Source organism: Nomascus leucogenys, chromosome 2 (assembly GCF_006542625.1).
Source record: "Nomascus leucogenys isolate Asia chromosome 2, Asia_NLE_v1, whole genome shotgun sequence".
NCBI lineage: Eukaryota > Metazoa > Chordata > Mammalia > Primates > Hylobatidae > Nomascus > Nomascus leucogenys.
The window spans coordinates 28,553,982-28,569,900 of record NC_044382.1 but is presented as its reverse complement, the minus strand read 5'-3'; the positions used below and the strand labels follow the sequence as shown (position 1 = coordinate 28,569,900).

The window sequence follows — 15,919 nt, the reverse complement described above, 5'->3', positions numbered from 1 at the left end:
CCTCTCTTCCTCTTCTCTCTTCTCCACCTTCTCCTCACTTCGTGCTCTCACGCTTTTGGACGCTCTATCTTCCCTTCTACTTGGGGCCTGATCATGACTCACCTGGACCTGGAATCTGGGCTCTAGCAGCTGCCTGTCACAGAGCACATTGGCCTCAATCCGGGCCTGTGGGCGGAGTGGAGGGGAGGGTGTCCCAGCTGATAGCCAAAGCCAAAGCACATGGTGGAGGCAGTGAGGCGCCTCAGCACCAGAGCCTTGGAGTAGCCCTGCAGCCCCACACCCTCCTGCCCGACTCAAGGCCAGGCTCTGCGGAGCCAGAAAAGCCTGCTCGCTTTCCACCTTGGGGAACCAAGCCCAAGGTCTAGGCCCCCCAGCTTCTAGCGAGGGGTGGGAGAGCGAAAATCCCCACTTTACAGTTGAATGAAATGAGACTCAGAGCTGAAGGGACCTGTCTGGGGGTCTGCGTCTGGGTGAGCCCCATGTGCCCCATTCCACACTCCCCATGGATAGGAACTCAAACCGGAGAGACACCACAAAGTCTGTGAGTGAGAAGCACCAGGTTTAATATTAAAGTCTTTCCCTTAAAAAAAGTACACAGATAGAAAAACTTAACAGCATACAAAATAGCACTTCTGCTGTATAAATGTGAGTTAACGTGAGTCCTAAAAATATTTGTAAACCTAGGTGATTATATCTTTGGTACCGTATTGAGAGCCCACTCTCCCTCCTTGGACCAACTTTGGGGATCCCAGGGAAGTAAGGTGCCAACCTGCAATGCAGGGCTGGTGCCCAGAAGGGTTGAGCTTCCTGCACCCCCTTCCCAACCCTCCCCGTGCTGGGGCATCTTGGCTACAACCCTGACTCCCCTGGCACCTCCAATGCCCACTGGGCTGGGGACAATGAGATGTCACTGCTAGGTCTGGGCAGTGACAAAACCATACCCCCATGGAGCGCTGCTTCAGGGATGGGGCAGCTGGTGGGTGAGGAGGAAACTTCCAAAGCGCCCATCTCTCACATCCTTCTTGGGGTACCCATCTGAAGCTTCTTGTCCTTTATAAGACATAACTGTCCTCACTGTCCATTCTGTCTTCGACACAGACCTCGGCGCAGGTGCTGGAGTGGTGGGCTGCAGGAGGTGATCTCATTTGCCCTCTTTGTCCCTTTTGCCCAGGATACCCCTGGAGGTCATCGTGGGTAGTGAAAGAGGTCCCGTGGTCTTCCCATGTCCCTGGGGCAGCTGCTGGGGGCTTTCCAGGACACCGGCTGTCACTCTAAGTCAAGGCCTGGGCAGCTGCGTTCTTGAGACTTGCTGGGTGCCTGGGGAAGCGGCATGGTTCCTGAGTCCCCAGAGTGTGATGTGTGATCTGGAATCTCCCAGGAAGTTTAGGGTATATGGCCTTGCTTCATCTGGACAAATGTGCAACCTCTTGGAATATTCTAGAATGTTAGTGCTGGCAAGGCACTTGGAGTTAATAAGTCCAACTTGTTCATTTTTTGAAGGGGAAAACTGAGGCCCAGAGAGGGTGAGGGATTCCTCCAAAGCCTCATAGCAGGTCCAATGCAGAGCCAGGGCCATATATTGGCACACACATGTGGCCACTCCACACTGGCACATTTACATTCTCATCACAGATGCGGGGCGTCTGGCCTTCCAGACTCTGGTGGATGGATTAAGACTGAGGGTGATAAAGAAAAAGCCCCAGGACTGATGAGCCTGAAGGACAGGGACACGGGCACTTGCTATGGGCACGTGTGCTCCAAGTGCCCTGGGCAAGGGCTGCAGGCTGGGGGTGTCCTGTACTTGGCTCAGCCTCCAGCATTAATTAGGCTGCCTAATGGCCCCAGACCAGCTCGGGCCAGGGAAAGCAGGGACTGGCATCATAGGGAGGAGACTGGCTTTCTTCTGGATGAGGCAACACTGCCCAAGGCTAGGCCCTAGCTCAGCCAGCAGCCAGGGAGGCTAGGGTCTCTTCCCTAGCTCCTGGGTGGATAAAAGTGCGAGGAGAGAGCTATGATTCCTTGAGGGGTAGCCGGCTGAACAGAAAAAAGTTAATTTACCACTTCAATAACTCCAAGAATCTTCCCAGGGAGGTATTCGGCCTCCCCACCTGTCAGCCAGGGAGAGAATCCTAGATTCTGGGTCATCAAGCCCAACTTTCCCATCTTACATATGGGAAAACTGAGTTCCCTGGGGGGAACCCTGGCTCAGAGTCAGTTGGCCTCCCTGGAGGCAGAGGGCTGGTCATGGCCCCTGCAGTTTTCTTGCCTCCTAAGCCAGCCCCAGGGTTTGGGGCACAACACGTCAGGAGCAGAAAGCTTCCAGAAGGGGACAGCTGATAAGGGCAGCTTGGCTGACAGGAAGCCCGGCCAGGCCAGGCCAGGCCAGGAGATGCTGGGTGCTGGCAGAGGGGGAGCTTCGGGCAGGGCAGGTAGGGGCCAGCCCCCTACAGGAAGCTGTCCTCTGCTTCTGCCCGAGGCGCAGGGCACCCCGAATCCGGCAGCTGTTCCAGCTCCGGCTCTGGCTCCACCTGGAGCTCAAGCTGGGGCTCTGGCTCTGGTTCCTCCTGGGGCTCCAGGGGGCTGTCACAGGAGATGGTTGAGGAGGTGTTGACTTCATTCAGGGTGGAGCTAGAGGAAAGAGGCAGTGAGTGAGGGGCTAGGAAGGAGCCCAGGGGGATTCCAGCAGCAGTCATGAAGAGCCTTCGGTGTGTCCACCCCTGCACCGTAGGCTTCACACACTCTGGCTCATTTAACTCTTGTGAAAACTATGCAAGGCCTGCACCGTGAGGAAAGTGTGGCTCAGAGAGGTTATATCACTGCCCCACTTCACACAGCAGGGAAGTGCAGGGGCTGGAACTTCGGAGCAGGGTCAGCTGGCTCCAAAGCTCATTTCTCACCCACCAGCATCTCCCTCCTCTGCACTCCTAAAGGTGTATGCTATCTCATTTAATCCTTGCAATGACCACCTAATAGCAGTACTTTTACTGTTTGTATTCTACAGAAGAGGACACTGGCCGGGCACGGTGGCTCACGCCTGTAATCCCAGCACTTTGGGAGGCCGAGGCGGGCGGATCACCTGAAGTCAGGAGTTCAAGACCAGCCTCAACATGGAGAAACCCCGTCTCTACTAAAAATACAAAATTAGCCAGGTGTGGTGCTGCATGCCTGTAATTCCAGCTACTCGGGAGGCTGAGGCAGGAGAATTGCTTGAACCCGGGAGGCGGAGGTTGCGGTGAGCCGAGATCGCGCCATTACACTCCAGCCTGGGCAACAAGAGCGAAACTCCGTCTCAAAAATAGATAAATAAATAAATAATAAAATAAAATAAAAAATAAAAAAAAGAAGAGGACACCAATGTTTAGACAGTGAAGCAGCTTGTCTGAGGGCACAAAACAGGGTGAGCATTCACACCTCAAGCTGTATGAGCGCTGCACTTCACTCCTCTGCGCCATCCACTGGGACTGTTGGATGGTTCACCTCTTCAACAGTTAGAGCAATGAGGGCCTTTGGGGCCTTCTAAAGCCTGTGTGCACTCCTGGCACATATGGAGAAACTGAAGCTCGCAGAGGAGAAGCCTTCCCAGGTCTCATAGCGGCTAGTGGCAGAGTTGGGACTGTACCCCAGCCTGGGGCTCCAGCCACTTCACCTTGGGCTGGATCTTGCTTTAGAGGTGGGCGTGGCCTCATGGGGAGCCCTTCTCTCCAGTTAAGGGGAGATCCTGTGTGAACATCAAGTCCCCGCAACAGCAGGGTCCTCCTATAAAGCCCCCTCTGAGTTGTAACTTCACCACTTCCCGAGGCAAAAGAAAACCATGAATCTCCTTCCCAGTCTGAATTCTGTCCTGAATTCCTGTAGGCACCTCTGACTCCTACAACCAAGCAGGCTCCCTCTGGCCCCAGGGCATGGTGCTGAAGAACAGAACATAGGCCTCAGGCTGGCCATGAGTAACAACTGGGGTGCTGGGGATGCTAAGTAGGTTTGCTTCTTCTCCTTGGGGCTAGGACAGTACCTAGAGATGAGAGAGTATAGATAACCTCTGGGGGCTCCTTTAAAGGAAATAGCTACCTTGCAAGTAATTCCCAGCCCATACTTTTGTTTTTACTAGCCTGCCCTTTCTACCTCAGGGCATCAAAGTTCAAATGAGTTCCATTCTCTCTTCTATTCATTGGTAGGGATAAGTACTTACCCTAGGTAACTTACCTCTGAGGCAAACCTGACAGCACACACACACACACACACACACACACACACACACCACTGCACACGATTTCCTTGGCCCCAGGCCAGAGTGGCTACCTGGCTAGGCTGGGGGAGCCCTCCAGTGGGCCCTCGTCAGCAACCTCGGGTTTGGGGTCAGGCAGGGGGATGATATAGTCGTTGTCACCCTCATTGGGCTGCACGGCAGTATAGAGGACGGAGCTGGTGTCCAGGGGAGATCGGAGGCCATGGAACCCGGGCAAGCGGGCCTGGGACCGAAGGATAGCTGGGTGGTCACTCCTCAGAAACTCCTCATCCACCTGCTGGTACTTCTGCTCCCGGGGCAGAGAGAACCAAAGAAACAGGGATGGTCAGGCCAGAAATGCCTTCAGGGAGCTTCTAACCGGGCCCATCCCCCTTTGTATAAATAAGACCCCCGCTGCTCAGAGGGGAAAGGGATTTGCCCAAGCCACACGGTTGAGCTGCCCTCCTACCTCACATAGAATCTTACAAGGCATGGTGAGCTCAGGACAACCCAGGGAGGGGCAGTTATCAGACCAGCACCCAGGACTCTAACTCTTCCCCCACTTCAGAGCAGACAGGCACAGGCTCTCATGCTGCCTCAGCCTCCTTCCTCAGGGCCTGTTTCCTTTGCTGTGAAGTGGTGATGACCTTACTCCATCTCCCAGGTCCCTGGGACCATCCCCAGGGGGCAGTGGGGGTGAGAAATGGACCCAGAGAAGGAGCTGCCTCTGTGTCAAAGGCGATGTGTATTTCCTCCCCACTTGGACCCCTGTTGTTGGATGGGGCAGGGTTTCAGGGCCCTACTGGCTCTTTGGACCTTGGATAGACAATCCTGTGACAGGATCCAAGTGGTCAGGCGGTTCATGGTCATGTAACCTGGGGTTATTCACACTTCTGAAGGAGCCCCATGGTTCAGTATGGATGCAAAGGCCCAAGGGAGGCAGCAGGACAGACAGGGCTCTAGGCCCCCTCCCTGCATCTAATCGATCAGCTTCCATGTAGGTTTCCATTTCATAAAGCTTTGTGCTGCTAAAATAAACTCATAGCGCCAGCCCATCCCCTCCTAGAACCAGCAGGGAAACTGAGGCCCAGAGAGGACAAAGGGTGGTCCCCTAAATGCCAGCCTATCACATAGAGCCTTGTACTCGGTGTCTGACTTCTGCACCAGAGCTCTCTGTGCTCCACCCCTACCCTGCCTCAACATACCTTTTTGTAACCTTCGCCCAACAGTCTCTCGAGAAGCAGCACCAGCTGGGAGAAGGGGGGCCGAATCTCAAACTTCTCTTCCCAGCACTTCTGCATGATCTCATAGCTGGGGATGAGGAGAAGGATCAGGGTCTCTGGCCCAGGGTTCAGGGGACAAGGCAGGGCTAGGGGAGTGGGAGGCTGCTGCCTCTCAGAACAAGGTGAGCCATGGAAAGGAGCTGGAGGGAAGTGGTGGCTGGGTGTATCCAGAGGTCCTGCCTCTGGATATTCCCTTGGGAGGCCCTCTCAGAGCCCCCATTCCACATGGTTCCACAGGTTGACTATGCGTGGGTGAGCACAGGACTGAAGCTTGGCCAATAGTTTTCAGCCCTGCAGCTTCCATGGTTGGTTCTTGATGGCATGTGACCCCACCTGAGCCCTTGAAGGTCAGCTCTGGGACTTTTGCTGGCACTATGGAGCAAGCAGTAGGACATGAGGCTGGCACTGCTGGTAGCCATTTAGGCAATGCTGGCCTGAAAATGAGGCCACACGGAGCAAAGCAGAGCTCAGGGCTAAAACAAGAGGTTCCTGATGCCATCCTTTGAATGGCCGGATCCAGTTACACCAAGGCTTTCTAGATCTCTTAGCTAACAAATCTCTCATCTTTGGTTTAAGCCAGTAGAGTTGGATATCTATTGTTTGCAGCACAAAATCCTCCCAAATGCACGAGGCTCCACTCACATCTCGTCGGAGGCATGGGCAGGCTGGGCCATGCGGTAACCCCGTTTGATGGCATTGTAGAACTGTTCATTCATGGGCAGCTCTGGGTAAGGGGTGCCACCTGTTGGGGAGCAGAGACAAGAGATACACAGGCTCAGGGGTGGAAAAGTGGCAGGGCACCCTCTTCTACAGGACAAGGAGAGCCATGCTGGCCCTGCTATGGGTAAGGGGGCAGTGCCCCTGGCATTTGGAACTGTGGGCTCCTTCATGGGCTCTGGACAGAGACCGCAACCCTCCCCAGGATAGACAGCCAGAATGTGAGAGCCAAGCAGGCTTTCTGATGTCACTGTTCAAACCTGTCAATACTCAGACAGGGAGATAAAGAGACCCAGAGAGGGCAAAGAATTTGCTAACATCACACAGCAGGGAGAAGGTAGCAGAGCTGGGACCTGAACCAGGATCCCTGCATCAGGGCTCGTCCCATAGCCCCACCAGGCCAGAGGCATGAGTGATCGAGGTAGACACCAGGCCAGGATGCTGAGGGCTGGAGGAGGAAGCAAGCGTACCCAAGGTGAAGATCTCCCAGAGCAGGATCCCGAAGGACCACACGTCGCTCAGGGTGGTGTAGAGGCTGTTGAAGATGCTCTCCGGAGCCATCCACTTCAAAGGCAAAAAGGTCTGTAGGGAGGTCAGGACAGGTGCTGAGTGCAAGGAAGGGCCTCAGCCCCACTCTGCACCTGGGACGGGAGGAGGATACCTGGCAGCTGCCACCCACAACCACTTCTCCCTCCCGTTCCCTGTGAGGGCCCTGGTCTCTGCCCAGCACAGTTCCCATGTCCATCCCAGTGCTGGCCAGAGGACCAGAGGCTGTTTCTTTTCTCACTAGCTGGGGACAAGGCAGCCCCTGTCCCTGTGGAAAAGCCCCAGGGTGTGAGTAGTGAAGTGGGGGAGCCAGGGACTTGTCAAGGCACCCCCCAAGCTCTTATCTTGGCTGCCTTTGATCTCTGGGCCTAGCGTCCCTCCATCTGGGGTTTGCTGAAGAGTGGGGAGATGAGAGACAGGCAGGATGATCATGTTTTAACCAGACCAATCCCTGCTACTGTGTGTGACCTGCTCATCTTTCTTGCCCTGTCACCTGGGCTTCTTCCTCTGCCCACCACCGCTGGAACAACATATTCGGCCTGTTCCCCCTTCCCCCACCCTGGACCCATTACAGCCAGCCCTCCCCACCGCTATACTTGCTCCATGAGCTCCTGGGAGGCTCCCCTTCCTGTCCCCGCACACATAGCTGGGCAGGCACAGCCCATCACCACCGTCAGGGCAGGCCACGAGGAGCCCCACACAGATTTCCTATGAGCTGCAGCCACACTGGTCAGGAGGGAGTCTGTTCCTGCAGTCACAGGCACATGGTGACTGCCCTGCAGGGGCCAGGGAAAGTACTCACGCTGCCTTTGGAGATGTAATTCGAGTCCCGCATGATGTCTCGAGCCAGGCCAAAGTCACAGATCTTGACCAGCTTGCCTTCACAGATGAGCACGTTCCTAGCTGCCAGGTCTCTGTGGACGCACTGGGTTTGGGGAGAGGGGAGCTGAGGCCTTGGGGACAATTGTGGGGAAAGACCCTCCATGTCAAGGGCTTTGGGAAAATACAACACTGCCTACGTGCGAGAGGCCACCCTGGTGTGCTCTAGGAGGATGCTGGCTGGCTGAGTGACCCACCTCCCCACAGCCCCCACTCTGCCCCACCAAAACCACACATACGTTCTTGGAGGCCAGAAACTCCATGCCATTGGCCACCTGGTAGCTGAAGCCCACGAGGTCCATGTAGCTTAGCACTGGAGATTCGTTGATCAAAGTCGCCCGACAGGTCCTCTCAGGGGCTAGAGGAGAAGCAGAGAGAGGGTCACCTGCTATCTTATGTCTCCTTCTGGCCCACAGGACCCCTGCCCTTTGGCTCCTGGGAGACTGAATGTCCAAGACAGGTGGCTACTGATCGTCTAGGTCTCCCCTAAAAGGAGAATGATTTCTTAACATCGAACTCAAAGTTCTCCTGCTTTATCGGTGCCTTCATTGGCCTTTTGGCATTAGCCCTTGGGCCACTTTGGCCCAGCCTGGCCTGCCTGCCTCTCAGAGACACTAGACCAGCCTGGGGCTGAAGCTGAGTAGATCACTTTCCCTAGCACGACAAAAGGCCAGGTCTTCCCACATCCCTGCTCTCTCCCTCCCTGTGGGTTCTATGCATGTTTCCAGATTCATGAACAGGGCTTCCATTTAGGGGTCCACTACAGATCAGTTTTGGCCAGGTGGCTAGCCTCAATTTCTACATCTATGAAATGGGCACGAGGCTCCCCTCTTCTCAGGGTTTTTGGCAAGGCTGGGCATATGAAGAGCGTCAGCCTGTGTGGGTGTGGGGTACTATGTCACTGTGTCCACCCACCAGAGGGAACGTAGTTATCGTAAGGGGCCATGTAGTTGGAGGACTCGATGTCTGCGTATTTGACGTCTCCTTTCATGTCCAGCATGGGCACGTAGTCCACCGACTCGTCCTTGCTCATGTCCATGTAGCCACCGTCGCTCTCCCCAGTCAAGGACACATGGCTGGGGGTAAAGGAGCATCACAGGAGAGCCTGCAGGCTTTGCCTTCCCCTCCCCTCCTGCCCCTTGCCACTCATGAATTTCTTCTCTCACTCACACACTCACTCATCTTCCTTCAGTCTATACCAGTAGGAAAGCCCATGGATCGAGCCTTTTCAACCAACCTGCTGGGCTAAGCTGGGCACTGAGGCTACCAAAATGACAGAACCCAGAGAGCTCACACCCACAGGCGATTACAGCACCCCAGGACAAAGGTCACAAGATGGGTGTGTTCAGAGGCGCCTTCCTGTGGCCTCCCCAGCGCCACCTGGCCATGGGAGTGCCTGGCTGCAACCCAGCATAGGCAGCCAGGATTCACCCCGATACCTATGCCTGTAGCATCAGCTCCCCAAAGAGCTGTGGGGCTCTACACACCTCTGTCTCTATGGGCAGGAAAAAGATGGGAAGGAAATTGATCAAAACATTGAAGAGGGCAGGAGTGAGTTTTAAGGTCTTTTACGCTTTTCTGAAGGTACTCGTCTTTGTTTTTGTCATCAGCAAAAGAACTAAGAAATGTTCTTTTTGGAAAAGACAAAGACAGGAGTTGAGCTCCCTGAGAGGCAGTGTGGAGGCTTATGTGTAGAGGCTGCAGAGAGGAACACAGCCTGGAGCACCACTGTGCAAATTGGGAGACTTGGCTCTCGTCTCACCACAGCCTCTGCCCCCTCCTCCATCACTGCGTGCCCTGGACTGAAGGGCAAACACCCACGACACAGGGATGGCATGTCACATCTGTAGAGGGCTTAGCAGCACAGGGCCTGGCATTACTGTTATTCCCTCTTCTGGGGTGGACCATCTTGTGGAACAGCCCTAGCTCCAGGAGTGATTCTGTTCCCTGCCCTGTCACAGCCTCAGCTTCTCCTCCTGGACAAAAGGAGGGGAAGGAGCGGTGCTCCTCAGGTATCCCAAAGATTCAGTCCCTGGCCTCCCTCCTGGTACCTGGGCAGGGGGAGCCCAACGGGCAGTGCATTGCTGTAGAGCTCCGCGCTGGGCGGGCGGCGCTTGTCGGAGTGGTGCTGCAGGAAGGTGTGTTTGTTGCGGTGCAGGTAGTCCACCAGGTCTCCGTAGCGGCAGTACTCAGTGATGATATAGATGGGTCCTGTGGAGGGACAGGCTCAGGGACAGTCCCTATGGAGGCCTCAGGTGTCCCCTCAAGGCCATGAGGCTAATCAGGGGCTGGATGTGGGAGAGACACTTTGGCATGACGGCTAGGAGGCTTTAGTGCCTTGCAAATCTGGGTTCTTTTCCCGCCTCTGTGGCGGAGAGCAAGGTACTTAGTCTCCCTGAGCCTTACCTTCCCCAGCTGTTAAGTGGGGCTAATTAAACCCACCACAAAGTGCTGTCATGAGGATTAATGGGATGATGTCTTTATTGGCTGGGCATGTGGCAAGCCCGCAGTGTTGGCTCTTATTGATATGTTTTCAAACTAAAGCTTACTTTGGAGCCCAGTATAGAAAGCAGATAAAGGCCACTGTTTACAATGATCACTTTAGTAGTTAAATTCAACTACAATGCATTTACTTAATCAGTGAGAACTTGAAGATATCTACGCAAATGAAAATGTTGAAATGAGTGATCATTGCAAATGTGAATAAGTCTATGTACCCAACGTACTTCTGTATTTTATTTTGGTTGCATAATGCCGAGGAAAATCCCAAATCTCACAATAAGCAGCTGCAAATGGTGATAACATTTTTTTTTTCAGCCTAACTGGCAATCAGAGCTTCAAACAGACCCAGTTGGCCACAGAGACTTTCTTCTGTGGTCAAACGAAGGTAGGTCCCGAGTAGCAAGCTGGTGGTCTCCAATGGTGGGCATGTAACTCATCTTAATGTCATGTGAGCTGTTATTTATTGGTTTTCAAAATGTATTGGGAAAATAAAAAAGTGTCAGCCAACACCATGGTCTGGAAGCTGCTGGGACTGGTGACCTGACTAATCCTTCAGCCGTGACGGTGTTGTGATTTTGTGAGTTTCTAAACCCCACCGCCCTCTGGGAGCGTGCAGTGAGGGCGCTGGAGCGGGTGGGCATGGACCCTCCAGCGGGAGTGTGCTGTTGTGCGAGGCCTGAGGAGGGGGTAGGCGGGGCCTGGCCTTGGTGGTGGGCACTTTCCCTGAGTCCTCTGGGGCAGTGGGTTTGGTACCTCCTTTGGTGCAGGCCCCCAACAGGTTGACCACGTTCAGGTGGGGCCCAAGGTGACTCATGATCTTCAGCTCCGACATAAGGGCTTGCTTCTCACTGCTGCGGGCTGTGGCTGAGGAAAATGGGGGCCCCCGGCCCGGCCCAGTCATGGAGGCTCCATGGAGGGCCCACCACAGGAGCCTATTCTGACTCTTCTGCCCCGCCCTGTGCTGCAAGACCCAGGCAGCCTGGCGGGGGTGAGCACCCACACTCTGAGGAGGGGAAGATGCCAGCGTAGGGGGAGGCAGGCCAAGGAGGCCAGGGTGAGGAACCCTCTTTCCCAAAACAGACCCAGACTCGGGAGCAGCGCCTGCTGCAGTGTGATGGCCCCTCTAGTGCCTGCAAATCAGCATCAGGCCACCCTGGGAGAGGCTAAGTGTGTGGGGAGGGGCAGGGAGAGGTGAGGGCCCAGATGTGGAGGGCTCCAAGGACTACTCACATTTAAGCATCTTGACGGCCACTTTCATCGTGGCCTGAGAATGGCTCAGGCCATGAGCCGTGGCCTCCACCACCTGCCCAAAGGCCCCAGAACCGAGGGTGCGTCCTGGTGCAGAGATGATCCATTAGCTCCTGGCCTACCAGGAAGCTGCACCGCTCCCCCAGCTGCCCCCCTCCCCCCCACTCCCTTACCCCCAGCTGCTATCACCCTTCCTGCCCAGTGAGGGAAAAGAGCCACTCTCTTAGGTCAACCTAGACATTACTTAAACCACCTTGGACTCAGGGTATTCCCTGAACACACTCCTGCAACCACAGTGCCTCCCTGTCTTTCCTGGTATCTCATCTAAGTCCTGCCTGCTTTCTGCCCCATCTTTAATCTCTGGAAAGTTTCTTCCCTCCCCAAGGGAGCACGCTTCTCTGTACCTCCTCAGCTTCCCCAGCCAGACCAGGCCTGCTACTCAGCCTGTCCTCAATCCTTCCACTTTTGCCACATAGGGATCCCATCTCACAGGGTCACAGGATCATAGAACCTCAATGCTAGGCAGTTCCTGGGGGACGGTCTTGCTCTTATTGTACATAGTAGGAGATGGAGGGCCAGAGAAGGCAAGACACCAGCCCTAGGTCTCATAGCTAGTCATGGCAAGGCTGGGACCAGACCTCAGAGAGTCTTCCCACCCAATTTGAGTCCCCACACTGCCACATGAGGCCTCCCAGGACTGACCCAGCACAAGCTGGTCCCGCGGCAGCTCCCACGTGGAGTCATAGGGCAGCTGCATGGGGTCCACGTAGATGTACTCATGGCCGTCAGAGCTCACAGACTCAATCACCTTCCATCGGATCTCGTAACGTGGCTTCTGGAGGACCAACCCCAGGAATTAGTTATCAGAGGGAGTCTCAGGCCTTGAGGCCCATTAGGTTCATCCGTCTAGGACACATGAGGCAGGAGACCCTGAGGCCCAGAGAGGGGCAGGGGCATATTTGAAGTCACATAGCAAGTGCTCAACTGAGCCAAGGTCTTCATGGGCTCGGAGGGAACAGGGACCAAGGGGCCCCAGGGGAGGCTTCAGGACTTGGCACACTGAGGAGCAACTGGCAACGGAGGGCCTGGCTCATGGGAACCTCCTCTCTAGCTTCTCTCCCAGCCTTAGCTGCTCCTCAGATGGAAGTGGTAGAGCAGATGACCCCAGAAAGTGACACCAGGTAGGGTACTCGGCTGGATGCGGATGGCCCTCCCCATGCTGGGTGAGTCAGAAAGATGTAAGCTTAGAATGTTGACATCTTAGGGTGTTGGAACCACAGGACTGGAATTTTAGAATGATAGGATCATGAGGTGCTGCAATCCCGATTTAGGAAGCTTAAAATGTTGGAATCACAGAATGGTAAAATCTCAAAGCAGAACACTGAAATTACAGACTAATAGGATCAGAACGCATTTCAGTAGAATCACAGGTTCTCCATGGGTGAGAGCTGGAAGAATCCTGGAGCCCATGCAGTCCACCTCAAAGGTCCCATGCTCCATGGCTAGGATGAGAGGAATGGTGCCTCAGCAGGACCCGGGGACTTAGTGACACAGTAGGGGAAGGGAATCATGGATAGCTCGGGCCAGGCTCAGGTTGGCCCAGACTGCTGGGGGTGGAGGAAGCTTGGACAGCCAGCGTCACTCTACGTAAGTCCCCACCTGAGTTCCATGCTGAGCCTTGCATGTGGCCAGATCATGCAGCATTCAAGGAGGGCAGAGGGGTGGAATTCATGCAAAGTAATGATGTGCCAGTCTTCACCCATTAGGCCAGGGAGGGGCTTACCTTCTGCCAAAGCATGATGAGGATGATAAGGGAGATGATGGTGAGCACCACCAGGGCCAGGATGGCTGAGATCACCACCACCTTAAAGGGCAAGGCTGGAGGCAGAGATGAGAGCAGGCCATGAGCAAACTGGGCAGTTGCCCTCCCCTCACCCCATCTCTGGCATCACAGATCCCTCCATACACATCCTGTCCAGAATAGAAGCGCCCACCTCCCCATCAGCCTGCAGTGTCAGACCCTCAGCCTCTCGCTCTAGGCCACACGTTCAGACTGTCCTGTAAATACCCCATCCCCTCAGTAACTACCTCCACTCAGATCACTGCTGGCCTCCATGTCCCTTCAGCCCTGCCAGTCAGTCTGGCCTTGCTGCCAGAGCTCTGGACAGGATGCAAATCCTGTTCTGGGTTCCTGTCCATTGCCTGGACCTCCCATTAGCCCTGGAGCCCCTGAGGGCTGTGTTGTCGCTTACCTCTCCCCTGAGTCCACACCCGTGCTGGGGCTGCCACGGCTCGGTCAGACTCCAAGCTCCATGCCTGACCGAGTGGCTGGTGGACTGAGTGAGTGGCCACTGAGGGAGCAATGGCTGAGACCCCCAGCCTGATGAATCCAGACCTCAGCACGGAGGGTGCTTCCTCCCCACTTCACCCAAAGGACCCAGTTGGGGTTGGGGTGGTGACGGTAGTTACAAAGTGGGGCTCACACTGGCCCTTACAAGCCTCAAGTCTCCTCCACCCTCAAGTCCTCAGCCTCTTCGCTGTACAGCTTCCCACTCTCCCCATCCGCCCCTGCCAGACCTGCCTCTCCCCTGCCCTGCTCCGCTGGCCACCCACGAGGTCTCATGGAACTCATTCCCTCCTCTTTTGTCCCCCATTTGTGCTTCTTTGCTTCCTAGGGAGTCCTGTCCCACCTCCTCCTCCCCATCCATTGCTATAACCTCAGTCCCTGAAACCACACCTGGCACATGGTAGGTATCTGGTACTATTTGTTGAATTACTAAGTGAATGCCATTCTTATGCTTAAAATCTTTGGATGCAGGCTGGGCGTGGTAGCTCATGCCTGTAATCCCAGCACTTTGGGAGGCCGAGGCGAGCGGATCACGAGGTCAGGAGTTCAAGACCAGCCTGGCCAATATGGTGAAGCCCCGTCTCTACTAAAAATACAAAAAATAGCTGGGCGTGGTAATGGACTCCTGTAATCCCAGCTACTTGGGAGGCTGAGGCAGGAGAATTGTTTGAACCCAGGAGGCGGAGCTTGCAGTGAGCCGAGATCACACCACTGCACTCCAGCCTAGGCAACAGAGCCAGACTCCATCTCAAAAAAAAAAAAAAAAAAAAAAAAAAAACTTTGGATGCTTCCCCATGTTATCAGTAAAGGAAAAAGGCCAAAATCCTAAAATGGCACATAAAGCAGAGGCTTCATGACTCTACCTCTGCTTCCCTCTCCAACTTCATCTTTCACCCTTTATCCATTCTCCCTTACCCTTACCCATCCTCACCATGCCTTCCTCCTCAGGGTCCCAGACCAACATCCCTCTTCTCCTCCCTCCTCCCACTCGTCACACATCTCGGTCCTGGGAAGGAAGCCTGAATCTTCTAGGCAGCCATCACTGGAGGCATGAAGGAGCCCTTTTGCAGCCATCCTAGGCCCTGTGTGCTGGTGCTCAGCTTCCCGCTCAGGCTTTAGTCACACAGAAGTGTCACATCTGCCTTGGCTCAGAGCTGGTCTTCCACTCAGGCTGTCCACACTGTCTGCCCAGATACCCACTTGCTCAGAGAATGTGTATGCATGTGTGGGAGCATGGGTGAAATGAGGGGATGAAAGAAGCCCACCCATCCACCACACGGCAGGGGACAGGAGGCAGCTCTAGACAGGCACGTGCATGAACACACCCAAGGACCTGCATACACAGGGACCAAGACACCTCACATGGCCTTTGGAGCCCTGCCTGCTCTAGATCTGCCGACCCCTGTAGCTGCATCCCACAGCACTTCCTTCCCCTTTATCTGCCACCCTTCCAGCCCCTAAGTATCCACACACTCAATCCTCCAGCCAGATTGAGTTGAATTCTTTTCATTTCTAGGAACTCATTTTGCCTCTGGGCTTTTAAACAGGCCATTCCCTCTGAGTGGCACACCATTCCTTACCAGGCTAACTCCTAGTCATTTTTTAGGTTTTCACCTAAAGGTCCCTTTTCTAGACTACTTTCCTGAATCCCATAGCTGGGCATGGGACCCCTTCTCCCTCCAGGCTTTTCCCCTAATGTGGTGATCCCAGGGGGAATTGCCAAGTTCCTTGTCTGCCTTCTCTCTCTGGACTATGGGTACTAGGAGGTCCAGGCAGGGCTGAGCCCTTTGACCTTTATACTTCAATGAGAAGTTGGGTCCTCATATTTATCGAATGAAGAAGAAAGGTGAATAAATGAAGCACACTCATACAGGTGCATGTATGCATAAGGACGGGCAGGTAGATACACAAAAGCATCAAGACACTGGTAGGCATTGTTCATACGCACAGAAATTACATATGTATGTGTACCTGCTAACAGATGTGCATTGTACAGTAGGCACATGTGTATGGGAATTATGCTTGTACACTTTTCTAGAAAGGTGTGCTCCAATTATATGCTTGCAGACATGCACTATGCCAGTTTGCATGCATGCAAAGGAATTGTACATGCATTGCTTGTACACATGTATAGGAATTGTGTACCCACAGGTACATGCATACAGACATACACTG

At 54.5% G+C, this 15,919-nt stretch overlaps 1 protein-coding gene across 1 annotated transcript in view; it reads right to left on the bottom strand.

Moving 5' to 3' along the window:
* Nucleotides 1-540: 540 nt before the first annotated feature.
* The window catches only part of PDGFRB (platelet derived growth factor receptor beta), a 41,895-nt gene continuing 26,516 nt past the window's right edge, over nucleotides 541-15,919 (bottom strand). Inside the window, exons 11-23 of the mRNA XM_003266630.4 lie at nucleotides 13,181-13,275; nucleotides 12,100-12,232; nucleotides 11,380-11,484; nucleotides 10,903-11,013; nucleotides 9,699-9,858; nucleotides 8,563-8,723; nucleotides 7,887-8,005; nucleotides 7,571-7,693; nucleotides 6,693-6,804; nucleotides 6,148-6,247; nucleotides 5,428-5,533; nucleotides 4,297-4,529; nucleotides 541-2,628 (exon numbers count right to left, since the gene is read on the bottom strand). Coding sequence (XP_003266678.1) covers nucleotides 2,445-2,628; nucleotides 4,297-4,529; nucleotides 5,428-5,533; nucleotides 6,148-6,247; nucleotides 6,693-6,804; nucleotides 7,571-7,693; nucleotides 7,887-8,005; nucleotides 8,563-8,723; nucleotides 9,699-9,858; nucleotides 10,903-11,013; nucleotides 11,380-11,484; nucleotides 12,100-12,232; nucleotides 13,181-13,275 — 1,742 coding nt within the window. The 3' untranslated portion in view covers nucleotides 541-2,444. The remainder of the gene's footprint in view (nucleotides 2,629-4,296; nucleotides 4,530-5,427; nucleotides 5,534-6,147; nucleotides 6,248-6,692; nucleotides 6,805-7,570; nucleotides 7,694-7,886; nucleotides 8,006-8,562; nucleotides 8,724-9,698; nucleotides 9,859-10,902; nucleotides 11,014-11,379; nucleotides 11,485-12,099; nucleotides 12,233-13,180; nucleotides 13,276-15,919) is intronic.